The 19,554-nt window shown below is 39.5% G+C and overlaps 2 protein-coding genes across 3 annotated transcripts in view; one reads left to right on the top strand and one right to left on the bottom strand.

Annotated features, from left to right (window-relative positions):
* The window catches only part of LOC111569174 (transcription factor IIIB 90 kDa subunit-like), a 149,176-nt gene that overhangs the window by 24,922 nt on the left and 104,700 nt on the right, over positions 1 to 19,554 (top strand). For both annotated transcript variants that reach the window (XR_008599964.1, XM_055005666.1), the window contains exons 6-7: positions 1,656 to 1,728; positions 15,209 to 15,358. Coding sequence is in view for 1 of the 2 variants with exons in the window: in XM_055005666.1 (XP_054861641.1) it covers positions 1,656 to 1,728; positions 15,209 to 15,358 (223 nt within the window). In the remaining variant the exon portion in view is untranslated. The remainder of the gene's footprint in view (positions 1 to 1,655; positions 1,729 to 15,208; positions 15,359 to 19,554) is intronic.
* On the bottom strand, positions 4,323 to 10,222 carry LOC111569169 (BTB/POZ domain-containing protein 6-B). The gene is made up of 4 exons (XM_023271156.3): positions 9,304 to 10,222; positions 6,988 to 7,078; positions 6,747 to 6,865; positions 4,323 to 5,948 (listed from the first exon to the last, which is right to left on the bottom strand). Exons 1-4 carry the CDS (start codon positions 9,699 to 9,701, stop codon positions 4,916 to 4,918), a joined length of 1,641 nt encoding a protein of 546 aa, XP_023126924.1. The 5' UTR covers positions 9,702 to 10,222; the 3' UTR covers positions 4,323 to 4,915.

The raw sequence follows: 19,554 nt of genomic DNA on the forward strand, positions 1-19,554 counted from the left end.
AAAATAATACTGAAAAAACAAAAACAGTATACTAAAACATTCAAAAACTGGGAAAAAAAACCCAGTAAATATCAATTAAACACAATGAAACAGGTTGATTCTGTATTTGTTGAATTGCAAATGATGATTAACAAAACTAATTATCTACCACTGTACAGACCCTAATATATTCTTTTAAATTTTTTACATATTAGAGCAAATTTCTGTAAAACAAGATAAATAAAATTAATAAATAAAATTAAATTAGTTACAGTAGAACAACTTTAATCAACTAATTTCAGGGTCTAACGTTGAAAAGTCTCAAGTCACTGTTCATAAAAGTTCAGGTTTTTGATGTAAACTTTAGTTACAGGTTTCTTTTTTACAGTCAACATAAATATTTTTTTCTGTGATTTTACTAGATATTTAAAATCTGTAAAATTAGTTTTTTTGATGTTTGCATATTAATTATTTTTTAAATAAATATATTAATATTTTTATTTTTGTTTATTTTTCACAAAGGATGCAATTTTTTTTTGCTGATACGTGTACATATTAGTACAGTAAAATTATGTCATTTTAGGGTCAAAAATTGTAAAATCAATGCAGCATGGCTCAGAAACAGTGAACAGAGGAGCAAGTTGTTGGAGATACATTCAGCATGGTGAAACATCTTTCTACAGATGATGAGCAGAGACTCAAAACTGGACTGAAATATGTCCAAAATGACTCAAAAAGTGTAATTTTGATCTAGTTTTAGGTATTTTTTGGATAATTCCTTTCAGCACGGTGAAACATCTTTCTAGATTTGAGCAGAGTTTGTAGAGGTTGTAAAAATGTACGTAGCAAAATACCTGTAGCATGTCGAGCTACTGTTATAACACCTGTGGACACTTGGAATGAAGTCATACATGTTGATTCGGCTGAACTGCAGGCAGTGTTTACACAGAAAAAAAAACAAAGAAATTCTGCTTTGATTTTTTTTCTTTTTTTTTGATTTATAGCATTATAACTGTGTTTATGTAGATAATTATGAGTTCTAGTCATCCATAGAGGGGCAGGACTTTATAATGCAGTAAAAAATTAGTCACCAGTGAAGAAAAACAAGCCAAGAAACCAATTTCAAAAACACAAGCATGTATGGAAGCGGCGATCTCATCCTTATGTTAGATAAAGTTTGTAGATAATTAGCATCACCTTAAAGGCAGTTTGTTCCATTTTGCTGTTTTTTTTTCCCCTTGAAACCCCGTGTTATTATTGTGCTGATGTGTGCTGATAAAAATAAACCTCCATTTAGATCCAGGAAGGTCACAGGAGTCACCTCAACATAAAGAGAAAACACCAGAAATACACTGAAACTGCAGAGAGCTGTGAGGTTAAACCTCCGGTTGGGAAAGAAATCGATCAGGAGCTGCAGATATTTTGATTAGAAATTAATGGATTTGGAGGAAACCCTCAAATCCCATCGAAGCTCAGCTTTTAATCACACATATTGAGGCGAAATGTTCCGCGACCTTCGGGTGAATTATGTAACGGGAACATTTCGCCTGCCGCTGATGCAACAAACGGCCGTGTTTCAGATCCAGATGAAGCTCTGCTGAAGTTAAAGAGTCACACAAATCAAAGTTGTCTTCATCCACACTTTAACTCATTGTGTTCTTCATCTTCTTCTGCAGGTCAACGTCTACGTCTTGGGAAAAACTTTCCTCGTTCTGGCCCAAGAGCTCTGCATCAACGCTCCAGCTATAGGTACTAAACTCCACCTTTTTTCTCTTTAAATGTGCCTCCTACTTCATATTTAATGCAGAGTATGTGGATAAATTATTATAAAAGAGCTGCAGCTACAAATTATTTTAAACCCTCTGAACCAGAAAACCCACCAGCAGGTTGGAAAGACGTGTTTCCTTCTCAAAAAAATCTCCAAAATGATATCATAGGTTACGAAAAATAGCCAAAAATTATCTTAACACCATGATATCTCATCAAAACATCCACCAAAATCTGACAATTTGCTTTTTTATCATCTTGCGTTCTTGTAAAAGTAAAATATTTAAAATTATAGCCAGTTGTTTTTACACTTTAAGGTATCGTTTTGGATTCTAATGTTTTCTGCTATTAGACAACATGATTAACCCAGAAAATAATCAGTGGATTAAATGTCTGAACCCCAAAATCCACCAGCAGGTTTAAAGGACATGTTTTCTTCTTGAAAAAAAACAAAACACCAAAATCACACCAAAACTGTAAAAATAGGAAAAATTGTCTGATTTTTAGCTTTCTGATGGTCCTTAAAAGTGTCATGTGTAATGTGTGGTTCAATCAAGAAAATTTGCCAGAAATAACTTAAAACTTGTGATTTTTCATTAAAGTCAAATTATTCTACCTGTATCTTTCAACAAATCGCCAAAAATAGTAAGAAAAACAATTCAGTGTTCCTTCACGCAACCAAGAAGCCATGACTCCATCAGAGGTAAAAAAAAAAAAAAAATCAGATTTTTTGAGTTGAACAGCAGGCAGTATTTCCACAGAGAGACTGAGAGGAAAATCCAACCTACTGGATCAATAAATAAATGCAGCATGGCTCAGAAACAGTGAACAGAGGAGCAAGTTGTTGGAGATACATTCAGCATGGAGAAACATCTTTCTACAGATGATGAACTAAATTGTTTTCCAGAATACCTCTAATTGTCCATAATTACTCAAAAAGTGTCATTTTGAGCAAATCTGGAGTCAGTTTGAACTAGTTTCTGGGAATTTTGAACAATTTCAAAGATACTTTCAGCACGGTGAAACATCTGTCTAGATCTGAGCAGAGTAGTGAGAAACGCTGAGACTTTTAGAGGTTGTAAAAATGTAAGTAGGAAAATATCTGTAATATGTAGAGCTACCATTTCTTCCATTGTTTAAAACACATGGACACTTTGAAAAATGTTTTCTATCATAGTGACAGAAGACATTTCTGAGTTTTCTCTCCTTCATGGTTGTTCTGTTTCCATAGAGGACTTTATATTGCAGTGAAAAATGAGCCCTCAGTGAGGAAAAATGTGACGGGAGCAAAAGAACTGCCTCAGATGGGATTTCAGTTATTTTGTCTGTATGTTCTGTGTCTTTTCCAACCAATAATCCAAAAGATGTTTATTTGAAATGATATAAAACAGAGAAAATCAAAGCAGAACGTTTGGTATGTTTGCTGAATGGATGAATTAAAGGGCTGCTGCAGATTAAAAAGACGGGATAAAACCAAAGCTGCACAAATATTCTGACTCATCCTGCAGCATCATTTGTGCAGCGTCTCGCAACATTGAGGCAAAACAAAGTTTTTATCATCTTAACTCACTGATTCTTCCGTTTTAGTGGTCGAGTTGGACCTGAAACAGGTGAAAACTGCACCCGTTTCATTTTTGCTAGGTTTAACTCTCAGAAAGACTAAATGAGGTTATAATCATGACATTTACAACAACTTTTAGTCTTAGCTGTGCTGCAAACATGGAAAAATAGTGTTTTATAGTGGACATGACTCCTCCTTGCCACCGCAAATCCACACAGTAACTCCTCTCCACAGAAATCAGGCAAAATACTGATATAATACACTAAAATATTACAGGAAGCTGCTGATATAGGGTCTACTTTTGTCAAGCAGAGCTTTGCATGTCCGATATATCTGAAATATTGTGTTTTTTTAATTTTTATTTAGACGTACTGACTCTGTGCACAGTGCAGTTGAATCAGGTGAAAATGAACTGAATTATGAAAATAAATGTCAGATCAAGCTTTGCTTCAGCAGATATTTGAGGATCAGGATGAAAAATTTTAAGCTCTATAAATTTCAAGCAAGAAATGTTCACTTTTAAAGACCTTAAAGCCTCTCTGAACCCTTGTCCACTGAAATTTTGCCCATTAGACCCCTCCATTAATCCATCCAGAGCTGCAGAAGCTCCATGTTTCCATAAAACTGAACTGCAGTTTGCATGTCAAATACATCTGACATATTGTGTTTTGTTCATTTTAATTTAGATTTACTGTCTTCTAAATGTGCACAGTGCAGCTAAAATCTGAAAATGAATGTCAGATCGAGCTCTGATTCAGCAGATATGTGAAGGTCGTGAAAAGAAACGTTGAGCTCTATGACTTCCAGCAAGAGTTGTGCACATGAAAAATGACCAGAGGGCCCTCTTGAACCCTCAGCCCCTGGAGTTCTGCCCATTAGACCCTCCATTAATCCATCAAGGCTCCTTGTTTCCATAAAAGCTGGCTGTAGTTCCTCCTGTAGTAACCAGAGGGCGCTGCAGCCCCTCTAATCCCCATCCCTCTCCCAGACAACATAACGATGTGACATCTGCATGTTGGATCACATTATAACCTTTATGTTTCATCGTCAGGTGTATAAGCATTCTTGTACAGAACACATCTGGTCTCTAACAGCATCAAGCTGTTAACAGTTAAATTGTATTTTACAAAAAGACACAACGTTTCTGAGGCCGTCCTCTCAAGTGCAAAACAACTCAACGAGATTTCTACTTGTTTTTTCTTTTTTTTTTGCATTTAGAATAATAACACTACATAAAGTTTGCTCCTCGTGTAATATTGCTGCTTTGGACTATAGTAACAACATCCTATATAGACTTGCCATTACACAATTTGAAGCAGTCCCTACTTGTTCCAGTTGTGGAGCTCAGCGTGATTACATAACCACAGATCACTGTATTAATGTTGTTTCTACAGCAGCCGCAGCCCTCGAACACAAGCGTCGGAGCAAATAACGTTAAATCAGCTTTTTAAATAAAAAAATAACATTAAATTAAATAAGATAAAACGACAGCTCCATCGCTTTTTAAAATAGTCTCTCAGAGAACTAGCCAGGCCATTTAGTGACATTACTCAAGTGTCTTTAATGCTACATTACGTTGAAGGCTGGGAGGAAACATCCGCCTGCAGCTCATGCGTAGAACACCAGCTCTGGGATCTGTCCTCCCTGGACTCCGGTGCCGTTGGTGCTGTCTGAGGAGCACTGGAACTGAAATGTCACCTTCCCACACTGCACCTCCGTCATGCCCTCCTGGCCAAAGTAGCTCAGCTCGTTGCCGTCCAGCACGGCGCTCACCGTGTAGAAGGCGTCCTGCTCCACCTGGACCGGATGCTCGAACCACACCGGAAACGTACTGCTCGACCCGTCCGACACAAACTTAGTGAGGTTCTGCGCCAGGGTCACCCCCTGTCTCTTCAGCTCGATTTTCACGGTGTACTCGGCTTTGCCGCCGCTCGACCCGTACAGCCCCAGACCGGCGATAAAGATCCTCTTGTCCACCGCGAACTGAATGCTGTCGCAGCGGCCGCGGTAGCGCCACTGATTGCTCCGGTAGGCCGAGGACTGGAAGCGGTGGCACCTCTGAGGAGCCAGGCCCTTCCTGGCGGTCAGAGGGAAGTCCAGCTGGGGCTTTTTAGCCGCCGTGTACCACAGGAACACATTGTGTGTCTCCTCCAGTGTCAGGATGTCGGACTGCGCCGCCCCGTTGGCAAACTCCTCCAGGCTCATGGTGGGGATCCGCACCAGGAACAGCGCCTTGCCCAGCACCTCTCTCTTGTTGCGGGTGGTCGGCCCTAATCCCTGCCTCTTGCACTCCGCCGCCGCCCAGTTCATGACTGCCTCGAACACCACCACCTCCTTGGTGTTGAGCGTCTCCCTGCGCAGGATGATGTCCAGCGTCTGCAGGTCGATCTCGCAGAAGCCCTCGGACCGCAGCGCCAGCTCGGCCTGGGCGTCGATCACCTCCCAGCAGCGCTGCGTCAGCTCGGGCTCCTCGAACAGGCGGCTCTGGGACAGCAGCACGCAGGCGTTCTTGGCCTCCAGGCTGGTCTCCAGGAAGGTGACGCAGGCTTTGGCCAGCGCCGGGACGATGTACTTCTTGGCAGCGTACAGGGTGGCCAGCACCGTGTCCGCCTCCAGGTCGATCTCATCGCTGTACATGTACCTGGAGGAAGGAGAAGAGCCTTAAATTAGAAAAAACCAAACCTCCTGACACTGATGTGGACACAGATCAGATACTTCTTCATTATAACCAGTAAAAAGACGCAATATGAGCAACGTATGAGCTCCAGCAAAATGGAAGATGAAGAGGATTATTTGCAAAACAAGCCATTTTCTGACATTTTATGGAGCAAATGTTTGGTTTTGTTATCTTGAACTGACATTTTATACACCAAATGGTTCTTTAATGAGAACATTTTCTGGTTTCTTTCATCTTCAATCGCAGTAAACTGATTATTTTTGAGTTGTAGACTAAATTTCTCATTTTGACAAACAATGTGAGACATTTTTCACCTTTTTCCTAACATTTTATACACCAAACAGTTCTTTAATGAGTATATTTTCTGGTTTCTTTCCTTTTCTATTTCAGTAAACTGAATTTTTTTTGGTTGTGGACTAAATTTCCAAATGGAAAAAAAAGAAACGATCATGTCTTTTATCCCAGAGAGGATTGAATGACGACTTCTCCAAAAGGCCCAAAAGTCTTAAGCCAAAGCTCCTGAACGAGCGACAAAAGGCAGCGATATTTATAACTACTAGTCTGTTTCTACTTGAACAAAGAGCGCTGAGAAAACCAGCAATTACAGAGCTGCTGCCTCTGCTCTCTGGCGCTCGCAGCATTTTGGCATTCGCCTCTGCTCAGCTTTGGATGAGTAATAATACGCTTTGAAGTGACACTGACTGCGCTTGTCATCTCTGCTTCTGGTTGGCTCGCGTGAGGGGCGAACGGCGAGTGGCTTACTTCAGCAGAATTAGAAAAGCAGCAGGTTCCACATCTGGGATATGGATCTCGGACTCCTCCTCCGCCAGATCGCCGTAAAACATGGCACAGAAGACCGAGCTTCCCACGGCCAGCACATACTGGGAGGGAGGGAGGAGGAAACATGCGTCAGAGGAGTTCAACACAGCAGCAGGAGCTCGTCTTTTACAAACAGCTTCCCTGTGAACACGTTTAAAGTTAGACCGGCCGTTTGTTTGTTTACCTTGTGCGCCGGCACCTTCTGCGATCCCCCCAAAGGCCCGACGATGAAGTGGACGTCGGCCATCAGCTCGTTGTTGAACATCAGGGCGTTCCTGAAAGAGCAGAGCAGCAGGTTTTTTTTCCATTGTTTTTATTATTGTATAACACCCAGTCCTCCCACACTGCGTTTGCCTGGAGACACTGGTTATTTTCACAGTGGAAGAGCTGCAGAGGACGACTTGCTGCGTTCCCAATTAATCAGTCGGCCTGTTATTGGGGGGAAAAAATGTCAGTTTTAACGTGATCTATCACAAGTTTCCAGCGCATGGCGACATTTTTAAATGTCTGGTTTTGGCAAATCAACAAATGATATGTAGCTAAAAACAGAAACGATTAACATTCAAGGGCTCGTGCCATGTCAGGCTACAAAACAGCTGATTGATTACTCACACAGTTAGCATGCAAGCAGAAATGTAGCATTTTTAGCTATTTATAAAGCAGGAATAGTCCAAATGTAGGCGACTACAGCTGATGCTAGCTGCTTACTGTAGTGGTTTTATTGCACTTTTTTGCTTTTCCCAGTCATGTTATCACTAAAGCTGCAGCCATTAATCGATTAATCAACTATTTTGACGAACAAATAATCAGTTTGGGTCATTTTTTTAAAAGAAAAAACGTCAAAATTCTCTGATTTCAACTTCTTAAATGTGAATATTTTCTAGTTCTTTTACTTCTTGATGATTTTAAACAGAAAATCTTGTGGACAAAACAAGACATTTAGAAAACACGGGTTATTAATCTGTAGCAACACAATTGGTTTGTTAGAATAAACAACAACCAAAGGTTAATCAATTCATTGTTAACTATTAAATTAATCAGCAACTTCTCTGATCATTGATCAACCAGTTTGAGTGAAAAACAGTCTAAATTCTGTGATTTTAGCTTCTTAATGTGAAAATTTTCTGGTTTCTTTCCTCTGTTGCAGTCAACTATCATTTTAGGTTCTGGACAAAATTTGTTAACTTGGAAACAAAGAGACATTTTTCAACTTTTATTCTCACATCTAATGGAACAAATGGCTCTTTAATGTGAATATTTTCTGGTTTCTGTCCTCTTCTATTGCAGTAAACCGATTATCTTTGGGCTGTGGACCATCTTAAGAAACACGAGTGGACATTTTTCTGCTCTTTTCTAACATTTTATGGACCAAATGTTTGGTTTTGTTATCTTAAGCTGGCATTTTATACTTCAAATGGTTCTTTAATGAGTACATTTTCTGGTTTCTTCCATCTTTAATTGCAGTAAACTGATTATTTTTGAGTTGTTGACTAAATTTCTCATCTTGAGAAACAATAGGAGACATTTTTCACCCTTTTTCCTGACATTTTATTCTCCAAATGGTTCTTTAATGAGTATATTTTCTGGTTTCTTTCTCTTTAATTGCGGTAAACTGATTAACTTCAGGTTGTGGACTAAATGTATCATCTTAGGAAACATTAATGGACAAATTTCACCTTTTTTCTGACCTTTTATAGATCAAATGGTTCCCAAATATGAATATGTTCCTTCTTTCTTTCCTCCTGGAGAGATATGGAAGTAAATTAGATTATCTTTGGTTTGTGGACTAAATTTGTCATCTTGGGAAACACTAATGGACAATTTTCATCTTGTGACATTTTATACACCAAATGGTTATTTAATGTGAATATTTTCTAGTTTATTTCCTTTTTAATTGCAGCAAACTATCTTCGGGTTGTGGACAAAATTTGCCATCTTGGGAGACAATGAGAGATATTTTTTACTTTTTTCCTAAAATTTTATAGACCAAATAGTTCTTAAATGTGAATATTTTCTGGTTTCCATTCTCTTCTATTGCAGTAATCTGGTTAGTTTTGGGTTGTGGACTAAATTAGTCATCTTGGGAGACATTGATGGACATTTTTCACCTTTTTTCTAACATTTTTTAGACCTAGTAGTTCTTAAATGAGAATATTTTCAGGTTTATTTCCACTTTAATTGCAGTAAACTGATTACCTTTGGGTTGTGTACTAAATTTGTCATCTTGGGAGACACTGAAGCATTTTTCACCTTATTTTTCTAACATTTTATGGACCTAGTGTTTGTTTTTTGTCGTCTTGAACTGAGCCTACACCTGCATCATTTCAGACATATCCAGCAGGTGTTATTTTCGCCAGATCCTGGAGGAATAGTTCCAGATAGAAGCCTCTCTGCAGCTTTTCCTCATTGCAAACTCTCCGTACTGAGCTGTTGTGACTTTATTAAGACTTTGAGCCACTTTGGTGGACATTTGTGCCATTTTTACAGACGGATCCGGTACCTCTCTCTGAGTGTGGGGTGGCTGCACTGCCAGCTGGGTGGGTCTACGTTGTTGTTGTTGATGTTCTGCTGGGTGGTCGGGGTGGTCGCCGAGCTGCTGCTGCTGCTGCTGCTCGCCTGACACACCGGCGCCTCCTTGGTCTTCTCCGTGTCCGCCACCGTGGTGCCGTTGGCCAGGTTGGTGTTGTTGGTGTTGGCGGGGTACAGCTCCGCAGCCATCTTCTCCTTCTGCTGCTGCTTCTTCTTGCTCGACAGGGACAGAGTCAGGATCTCATAACAGACCGGCAGCCTGCCCGGCAGCTTCTTGGACTTTTTCAGGGTTTCTGGAAGTAGCAGGAGGTACGTGAGACACCTCATGATCCGGCCATGATGGAGCAACCTGCAGTCTGCCGTTGGCATCGGCACAAGAGACCGGGCTGCTTCGCGTTAGTTCCCGGTGAGCGGACTCGCTTCGGGGGTCGACACGGACGGAGCGACGGCGGACGGTTTCTGGTAATTCGCTCCTATAACGCCGCTTTAAAACGGCACCGACAGCCAAGTTTACCCTCCGACATGTAAAATCCGTCCAGGCCCGGTGGAGTCGCTTCCCTCCTCCGCGTCCAACTTCGACCGCAAACACTTTCGCTCGGTTCCCTGGCGGTCAGCTCATCCTCCCGGACCGAGGAACGTCCGCCGAGCGTCGCCTGTTTTCCCTTTTCCAGCGAGTGTGTTAATCCGGTGAGTCGCCGCTGCTCCTCCCGCAGGCCGGAGATAATCCTCACCGGTATTAGTCCGTGTTTCACCGGCTGTCCACCGACCAGAAGCCCGCTGCGCTGCCCCGCTGCCTCCGTCCTCCTCCGCCGTAAACACTCATTTGTCAGACTTTTTCGGCTCCGCTCTATTTTTTCAGATTTTTCTTTTTCGTCGTGATCTTCTCGGACGCCCAGGGCTCGCCGAGGACCAATGAGATCTACGCCCCGCGCCGACGTCAGCAGGAGAGAAGCACCGCCCCCAGCAGCTCCGCAGAGTGCGTCACCGGACAGACGGGCTGACTCCGCCCCCTGCCGCTGAGCAGCAGGGCCGGATCCAGAGACAGTGGAGGCGGAGGACCGAGGGGGGAACCCGGACACCTTCTGATAGAGGGGCTTTAATAGGGGTTTTAGCTCCATAATGCGTCTCTTTCCTGTTGTTTTAGGTGTTTTTACAGTCATTCTGTGTCTGTCTGAGTTTTTTTGTGCATATTTTGTCATTTTGTGTCTCTTTATAATCATTTTGTCTTGTGGTTTTGTGTGTTTTTGTGGTCATTTTCCATCTATTAGTGGGATTTGGTGTCTGTTTGTGGTTGTTTTGTGTATAATTTGTCATTTTGTGTTTCTTTGTAGTCATTTTATATCTGTTTGAGTTTGTTTTGTGTTTATTTTGTCATTTATTGTCTCTTTGTGGTCATTTAGTCTCTCTTTAAATATGTTTTGTTTGTTCATGTTTTTTTCTTTTTTTTCCTGTCATTTTGCATTTCTTTGTGGTTGTTTTATTTGTTTTCTCCCGTCCTTTTGTGTCTCTGAGTTTATCTAAATTTTCTCATTTTGTCTCTCCTTGTGGTCATTTTGTGTGTCTCTTCGAGTTTGTTTTGTGTGTCCATGTGCTTGTTTTGTTTCTATTTTATTATTATGTGTGTTTTTTGGTCATTTTGCGTTTCTTTCTGGTTGTTTTATTATTTTTTTTACAGTCCTTTTGTGTCTCTTTCCTGTCACTTTGTTGTCGTCTTGTGTCTTTTCATTATCGTTGTGTCTGTTGGTGGTTGTTTAGTGTGTTTTTTGGTCATTTTTTTCATCTCTTTGTGGTTGTTTTGTGTCTCATTGTGTTTATTTGTTGCCTCTTTTTGGTAATTTTCTGCATCTATGTAGATGCTTATGTCTCTGAGTTTGTTTTGTGCATTTTTACTGTCATTTTTTATCTCTAAGTTTGTTTTATTTGGCATGTGATTGTTTTTATCATTTTGTGTCTCTTTATAATCATTTTGTTTGTTTGTGGCCATTTTATTTCTCTTTTACGGCATTGTGCGTCTTTTCATGCCTCTTTATAATCATTTTGTTTGCTTTTTTGTGTGTTTTTCAGTCGTTTTTCATATCTTTGTGTTTGTTTTTTCTCTCACTGAAGTTGTTTTATGTGTTTTTGCAGTCATTTTTGTGTCTTTTTGGTCATTTTATGTGTCTTTTTGGTCATTTTATGTGTCTTTTTAGGCATTTTGCATCTTTTCGTGTCTCTTTCTTGTTATTTTGTGTCTCTTTGTGATTGTTTTGTGTCACTTTATGATAATGTTTTTCTGTTTTGATTATTTTGCTGCACCCTTTGTGGGTTCTGGAAAGATTCAGATTGTTGTTTTCATTTTTGTCACTATTTTTTTTTGTCTCTTTTTCATCATCTCTACTTCTCTTTTTTGTCTTTGTGTGGTTGTTTCGTGTCTATTTTCTAATGTTTTGTCTCTTTTTAGTCATAAGTCTCATCTTTTCAGTTTGTTCTCATTTTGTTTTTCGTTGTGGTTTTGTGCCTGTTTAGGATCATTTTGTGTCTCTTTATGATTGTTTTGTGTCTCCGAGTAATTTTGGATTTGTCTATGTGGATGTTTTATGTGTCTTTGTTGTCATTTTGTCTCTTTTTGGTCATTTTTTGTCTATTTATGTTTCTTTGTTGTGTCCCTATGGTTATTTTGTGTCTCTTTGTTGTTGTTTAGTGCATTTTTGTGGTATATTTTGTGTACCTTTGGGTTTGTTTTATGTCTCTACATGTGTGTTTGAGCACAAATCAATGCATCTTTTACTCCTGTGTAGATTTAATTATACTCTGATATATTTTTTGGTGTATCTTTGTTATTCCTGCAGAAAACCGACCAAACAGACAAAATGACCTCATGTCTGAATGTTTCATCTCAGTGGAGCTGAACATCAGAGTGTAATTCACTAATCTAAAGTGTAATTAGGTTTTGTGTCTCTTTGCAGCGCTGTTGTTTATTAAACTAAATTTATTGGAGAAGATGAAACTGTGAGACTTGTTTCTGTTCCCTCTACGGACCAGAGTCGGTTGTAGTTTTGGGTTTTGGAGCAGCTTCCCTCTGAGTGACAAAACTTTAATGCTATTCGTGCGGCTCTGCTCCCTCGGCTGATTGAAAGGAGAAAGTTTGCGGCCCTTCTCCGGAGGTGGTCGAAGTAATTTTGGGGAATGTAGGTGAGGCAGGTCGAGGGAAAGTGGGTACACGAAAAAGGTGAAATGCAGCACTCCATCACAGAATGACTCCTGGGCTGTTTGAGCGCCGCAGATTGATTACACTCGACAGAGGAGGAGGATTTGGGTGGATTTTTTATTTTCTCAGCCTGGTTTTGCTCGGCGATGACCAGCTCTGCAGAGGTATCATTACACGGTGAGGGGGGAAGGGATCGGCCTGGATCTGATTACCAGCTTTCCACTGGACCGCTCTCCAACCGGAGACTTCAAAGATATTCAACTCTGCCGTCACAGTCGGAGCACGAAACTTTAGTTTTTGTCTGCAGTGGAAACAGGATTCCTCCTAATTTCATTATTAACCCTCCGAACCCCAGAGAGGTGAAAAAAAAAAAATTACACCAATTATCAGAAGCAGAAAGTGTGAAAACAACATTCTGACAGTCTTTGAACTAATCATCTGTAATCCTGTTGGGAAAATTCCAACTAAATTTAACCTTAATATTGACATATGTTGTCAGAGTCATTTTATTTTACGTTTATTCAAACACACAACAAAATAAAAGCATTTTCTCCTATTAGATGACATTTTTAACTCGGAAAATAATCAGATCAAACCTCAGAACCCCAACACCTGCCACATTTTTTTTTTAATCATTCCTGCACCGTCCAGTGGAAGCTGTTTATATTTTCGTCATGCCATGATATATATATATATATATATATATATATATATATATATATATATATATATATATATATATATATATATATATATATATATATATTTATATATTTATATATATATATATATATATATATATATTTATATATATATTTATATATTTATATATATATTTATATATATATAATATTTAGGCTTACTATTGTACTTCACCACAGTCACTTCACCATGTATTATTATTTAAAAAAAAAAAAAAAGAAAATCATCAGATTTTACATTGGCCAATGTGCAGTTTTGCTAGAAAAATTAATAGAATTTAAGCTTAATGTTGTGGTTTTTCATCAAAATCATTTTATTTTACATGTTTTTTATTCAAAAACACAACAAAATCAAAGCCTCCTCTCCTATTAGACGACATTTTTAACTCAGAAAATAATCAGATCAAACCTCGGAACACCTGCTGCAGCATTTAAAAAGCATATTTTCTTCAAAAAATGCAAGTTTTCAGTCTTTATAGTAATTTCATACATCTATGTGTATGTTTTGTGTGCCTTTTATGGGTTTTTTTGGGACATTTTTTTCATCATTTTGTACATTTATTTATTTATATAGTGTTTTTGTGGTCATTTTGTGCCTTTGTAGCTGTTTAGTGTTTTTTGTGGTCATTTTGTGCCTTTGCAGTTGTTTAGTGTGTTTTTGTGGTCATTTTGTGCCTCTGTTTTATTAATTTTCTGTATTTTATGTATATTTTGTGCCTTTGTGGTAACTTTTTGCCTTTTTGTTATCATTTTATATCTTCTTGTCATTTTTTACATCTATGTTGTTATTTTGTGCATATATGTGGACATTCTTTGTCTCTTTGTGCTTGTTTTGTTTGTTTTTGCAGTCATTCTCTTTTTTCTGCCCTTTCTTTAACTGTCTTTAATGAGTCAGATTTCCCCTCAGCACCACCTGTGAGCTTCCCAGTAAAACCAGTGTCCTCGTTCTGGCTGCTAATGAGCTCCACTGGATGGCGGCAGGATTAGCATTTAGCACGACTTCACCTGAAGCAGCCTGCTTCTGAGTCGTCCAGCTTTTCTCACCTTGACGAAGGATTTGAGTGGAAATGTTCCAACTAGAAGCTCATGTTTTTAACCTTCTGCTGCTCAAATATCTCTGAGACACGGTGACCTTTATCAGAAACTTTATGGGAAAATAAATATATCAGCAACACCTGCTTTTACCAGGAGACAGTCTGGACACAAACACAATTCTAACATGCTATGGAATCTAATTTAACAGTTTCTGGGTGGTTTTTTTTTTCCCCTCTCCAGTTACGTTTTTACTCTGTGGCTCATTTTTCACTGATTTCAGGGATTTTTAATGTTACAGAAAAATTAATAAACCTGGAATCAACATGGATTTATCCAGGTACTCACGAGTGTAAAAAATAAATAAATAAAAAGGTAACTTTATATATTATAGATATTTTACTGCTTAAACACTGCCTGCAGTTCAGCCGAAACAGCTGGATCAAATTTCCCTTGAAGAGAAGCATGAAATACTTAGTTTTTTCCTCATAATCTGCTTCGAGATTAAGCTTAGATTTGTTTTTTTTTTTCAACATCATGTCAGGTCACAGGTGAGTAGTTCAAGGACTGTTGGAAAGTTAAAAATCAGACAAATTTTTATAGTTTCTAGCGCTGAAAAACTGTCATTTTGGTGTTTTTTTTCGGATTAAACAACTTTTTAAACTAGATGATGGGTTTTAGGGTGCAGAAGTTAACATTTAAATGTTCTAAAAAAGACAATAAAACTTTTAAAATACTACAGAAATGGGTTGTCAAAGCTTTTGTAAAATCGGTAACTTCTGGATTAGTGTCCTGACGTCTCTTCTTACTGCAGCTCATTTAGAGACTAAACTGAAAATGTTCCTAAATCCTCTGCAGCTGTTTGTTTTATAGTAGTTATTAACGGACAGAAAACTGGTTTATGAGGGAAACTAAAAGAAGATTTTAAGTTAAACCCTCTGTCTTCTCTCCACCAGACCCCTGCCTGTATATTCCTCGCTTCGCTCAGCTGCTGGAGTTTGGTGAGAAGAACCACGAGGTGTCGATGACGGCGATGCGACTGGTGCAGAGGATGAAGAGGGACTGGATGCACACCGGACGGAGGCCTTCAGGACTCTGTGGAGCAGGTAAACGAGGCGGTATCTATCTGTTCTTGTTAATGCAGGTTATGATTCATTCAAGGACCCTCGGAAAGTCAGAAATCTGACATTTTTTCTTGTTATTACAGTTCCTGGCACTGATAAATGGTGTAATTTTGTTCATTTATTAAATAATTAACATGCCTTTTAAATCTGCTGGTGGGTTTTGGGCCTCAGAGAGTTAAAAATCAAGCAGATATTAATAAAACAACATGACATACTGTCTTAAGAGGCAAAAGAATGCAGAATATAGGAAGAATATACATTTTTCTGTGTTTTATTGCAGATTATCTTATAATTTTGATGCTTATATTCATAAATGACAATAGGAGACTCAAACACTCAAATATCATGTTTAGTTTTCAGGTGTTTTCTGCATTTAAACCTTAAAGACTGAATGTGATCTTCAAGATAACATAAGATACATATTTTATGCTCCTTGTGAGGGGAAATTAGATTTTATTGCCAATTATAATAAATAAATTATAATAAACACAAGATTCATTCAAAGACCATTGGAAAGTGAAGAATCTGCCATTTTTTCTTGTTTTTACACTTTCTTGCTCAGATAAATTGAGGAATTTCTGTGATTTTTCTAAATGACAACAAGGCTTTTAAATCTGCTGGAGAAGGAGAACAAGGACCACTGTATTACTGTGGTGTTTTGTTCAGGTGTTGATGAAACTGGACTCTGAACTGACACTGTGTTGAATGTTTGCAGAAGACAAGATGTGAATATAAATTGTGTTAATTAGTATCCTGTTTTGTTTAGTGGATGCTGATGAGACTTGCTGAAAAAAATGACACAAAAAAGACTGTTTTTTTTTACTTGGTTATTTGTGAAAAGCAACAATGTCAACCTTTATAAAAAAAATGTTAATTCAAATACAACCTTTTTCTTAAGATAGACGTATAGGAGGTTGTATGACGTGAACTACTGCTGACATCTGACGTTACGGTGAGCGTATTGCGTCACTTCCTGTTGTACCGCTGTGTTCTGTGACTGTTGTAGCTTATCCACTCCATCTAATTTGATATTTATTAAATCTGTGTGTCGCGGTAATATTTGAATCGTAACATACACTCGTTTTCTTCAAGCACCTTCTGAGTACTTAATTCTAAGTTAATCTGTTATCTCTGTCCGCTAGCCTAGCACTTAGCAGTTAGCATGGCTTCTCCCTCTTCCGCTCCTTCTCTTTCCTGCTCAGTGTGTCACATGTTTAGTTACTCCTCTGCCTCCTTTAGTGATAACGATATCTGTAATAAATGCAGTCTGTTTGTAGCTTTGGAGGCGAGGCTCTCTGAATTGGAAGCGCGGCTCCGCACCATGGAAAACACCCCGCTAGCTGTTAGCCAGGCCCCCTTAGCCGGTGCGGACCGCAATAGCATAGCTGCTAGTGTAGCTTCTGCTAGCCGTCCCCTAGCAGCTCCCGAGCAGCCGGGAAGTCAGGGTAGCTGGGTAACAGTTCGTAGGAAACGTAGTCCTAAGCTCAAGCCCGCTGTCTCGGCACACCACAAACCGCTTCCCGTTTCTAATCGTTTTTCCCCACTCAATGACACACCTGCTGAGAAACCAACTCTGATCATTGGCAGCTCCATAGTCAGAAACGTGAAGCTAGCGACACCAGCGACTATAGTAAAATGCCTCCCAGGGGCCAGAGCGGGCGACATAGAAGCAAATTTGAAACTGCTGGCTAAAGATAATCGTAAATACAGTAAGATTGTTATTCACGTCGGCGGTAATGACACCCGGTTACGCCAACGGAGGTCACCAAAGTTAGTGTGGCATCGGTGTGTAACTTTGCCAGAACCATGTCGGACTCCGTAGTTTTCTCTGGACCCCTGCCTGATCTGACCATGATATGTTTAGCCGTATGGCATCGTTTCGCCGCTGGGTGTCTACGTGGTGTACTGCAAACGACGTTGGCTTTATAGACAATTAGAGCTCTTTCTGGGGAAAACCTGGTCTGATTAGGAGAGACGGCATCCATCCCACTTTGGCTGGTGCAGCTCTCATTTCTAGGAATATGGCTGTCAGGCATATGGGTTCTGTAAAGCGTCTCGAGACAATTTGACTGTAATTGGCGCTATATAAATAAAATTGAATTGAATTGGCGGGTTTTGCAGTTCAGAGAGTTGAAAATCAAGCAGCTAATAGAACGACATCACAGATATTGAAGTAGGAGGCAAAAAATACAGAATATAGGAAAAATATTAATTTTCTGTGTGTTTTTATTGCAACTTATCTTTTTTATGTTTTTATGAATAAATGACAGTTTGTGACTCAAACACTCAAATATCATATTCAGTTTTGAGGTGTTTTCTGCATTTAAACCTTAAAGACTGAATGTGATCGTTTAGATAACATAAGATACATATTTTATGCACGTTGTGAGTGGAAGTATGAGTTTTTTTGGCAATTATAGCAAACTGATGTTCATTTCTGGTGAGTTTTTGAACAATTTTATGGTTAGATTTGATTAATTTTCCTGACCGGACTGCACATCTCACATGATTCATTCAAGGACTGTTTTTTCTTGTTTTTACAGTTTCTAGCTCTGGAGGAATTTCTGTGATTTATTTTTAAATGACAACATGCCTTTTAAACCTGCTTTTGGATTTTGAAGTTCAGGGGGTTAAATTTCAAGCAGATATTAATAAAATGACATTACATATATTGAAGTACATGGCAAAAAACGCAGAATGCAGGAAGAATATTAATTTTCTGTGTGTTTTATTGCAGCTTATCTTATACTTTAACATTTATGTGAATAAATGACAGTTTGAGACTGAAACACTCGTGTTCAGTTTTGAGGTGTTTTCCACATTTCCACCTTACAGCCTGAAGGACGAGGCAGGCTGCAGTCCGCCTCCACACAAAAACACCGTTTTAAAAAGGAGTAGCAACAACGCTAATATTATGCAATGAATTGCAGCGCGAGCCTTGAAGGGGAACAGTTATATAACCGTCATTAGACTTCATTCTGGAGCCTGTTAAAAGATAGATGCTGCTGCTTCCACATGCTCCCTTCCAGCAGCCGTTAGGAGCGAAGTGGCGGCTTTTAGCTCCACTGAGGACTTTGGCAAACATTTCACCACCGTTGCCTCCAAACCGGCAGCTCCTGAAGCCTCCGCCGACTCCTGAACGCAGCGTTAGCCTCCTCCTTTATCACTTTAAAGGATCTAAAATGCTCGTCTGTCCTCAGAGAAACCAGCCGCTCCATCCACTCTGGTGTTTGCATCAGATTTCAGAACAAACTTTTCCTTCTCCCATCCGAGTCGTTTCCTCCTCAATGATTTATGACGAGCGATTAATTATTCAGGCGATGCAGCAGAGGAACAGAGAAAATTAAAACCGTGAGCGTAAACATGCAGGAAGCAGAAAAAGCTGCTTCGGTTTCAGGTTGACGATGTCTGAGCTCAGATGTTTCACGCAAACTGCAGCAGAACATTCAGAAACTAGAAAAGCACTCAGAGAGCCGTCCTCCTCCAAGGCTGCACATTCCCCCATACGGCATTTTAGAAATGCAGCATTTGTTTATTAGTTATTGATGATCAGAAATCACGGCACCATAGAATATGTCCGTTTAATATAGATGTACCCACAAACCAAATGACCTGCGCTGAGCACAGGTATGTGTTATGCATGCTTACGTTTTGTACGGATACTGAATTGCATGACCTAAATACAGCAGATTCTCGATTTACGACGTCCTCAACCGACAACATTTCGTGGTTACGTCGCCATCTCCCATAAATTTATTAAGAAACGCTATTTGTGACGTTAAAACTAATTTTGTGTGGGAACTAGGTGCCGAGTGGAGCAGATGACGCTACAAAGGCGGCTTAGACCTTAGATTGTGCTTTCTTTCGTTTGTGTTTTTTCGGAAACTTTTTGCCCTTGATTATGGCTCCCAAGTGTAAGTCAGACTCTTCTGATGGCAGTGCTTCGAAGAAAAGTAAAGCCATTTCCATGGAAACGTACGGAAAAGGGCAAAACACCAACTGAGAGATGATTATTTTGCCACTGTGTTAGCGTAGGTCAGTGACACAGGTACTTATGTACAGTATGTGAGTTCTGACTTACAGTGAAAATCATGTTACGTTGCGCCATTGGAACGGAATTCCGCTGTGAGTCAAGGACCCCCTGTAAGTAGCGGGTGGCTGGAATTGATGGGACCCAG

The sequence above is a fragment of the Amphiprion ocellaris genome, chromosome 20, assembly GCF_022539595.1.
Source record: "Amphiprion ocellaris isolate individual 3 ecotype Okinawa chromosome 20, ASM2253959v1, whole genome shotgun sequence".
NCBI classification, from domain to species: Eukaryota; Metazoa; Chordata; class Actinopteri; family Pomacentridae; genus Amphiprion; species Amphiprion ocellaris.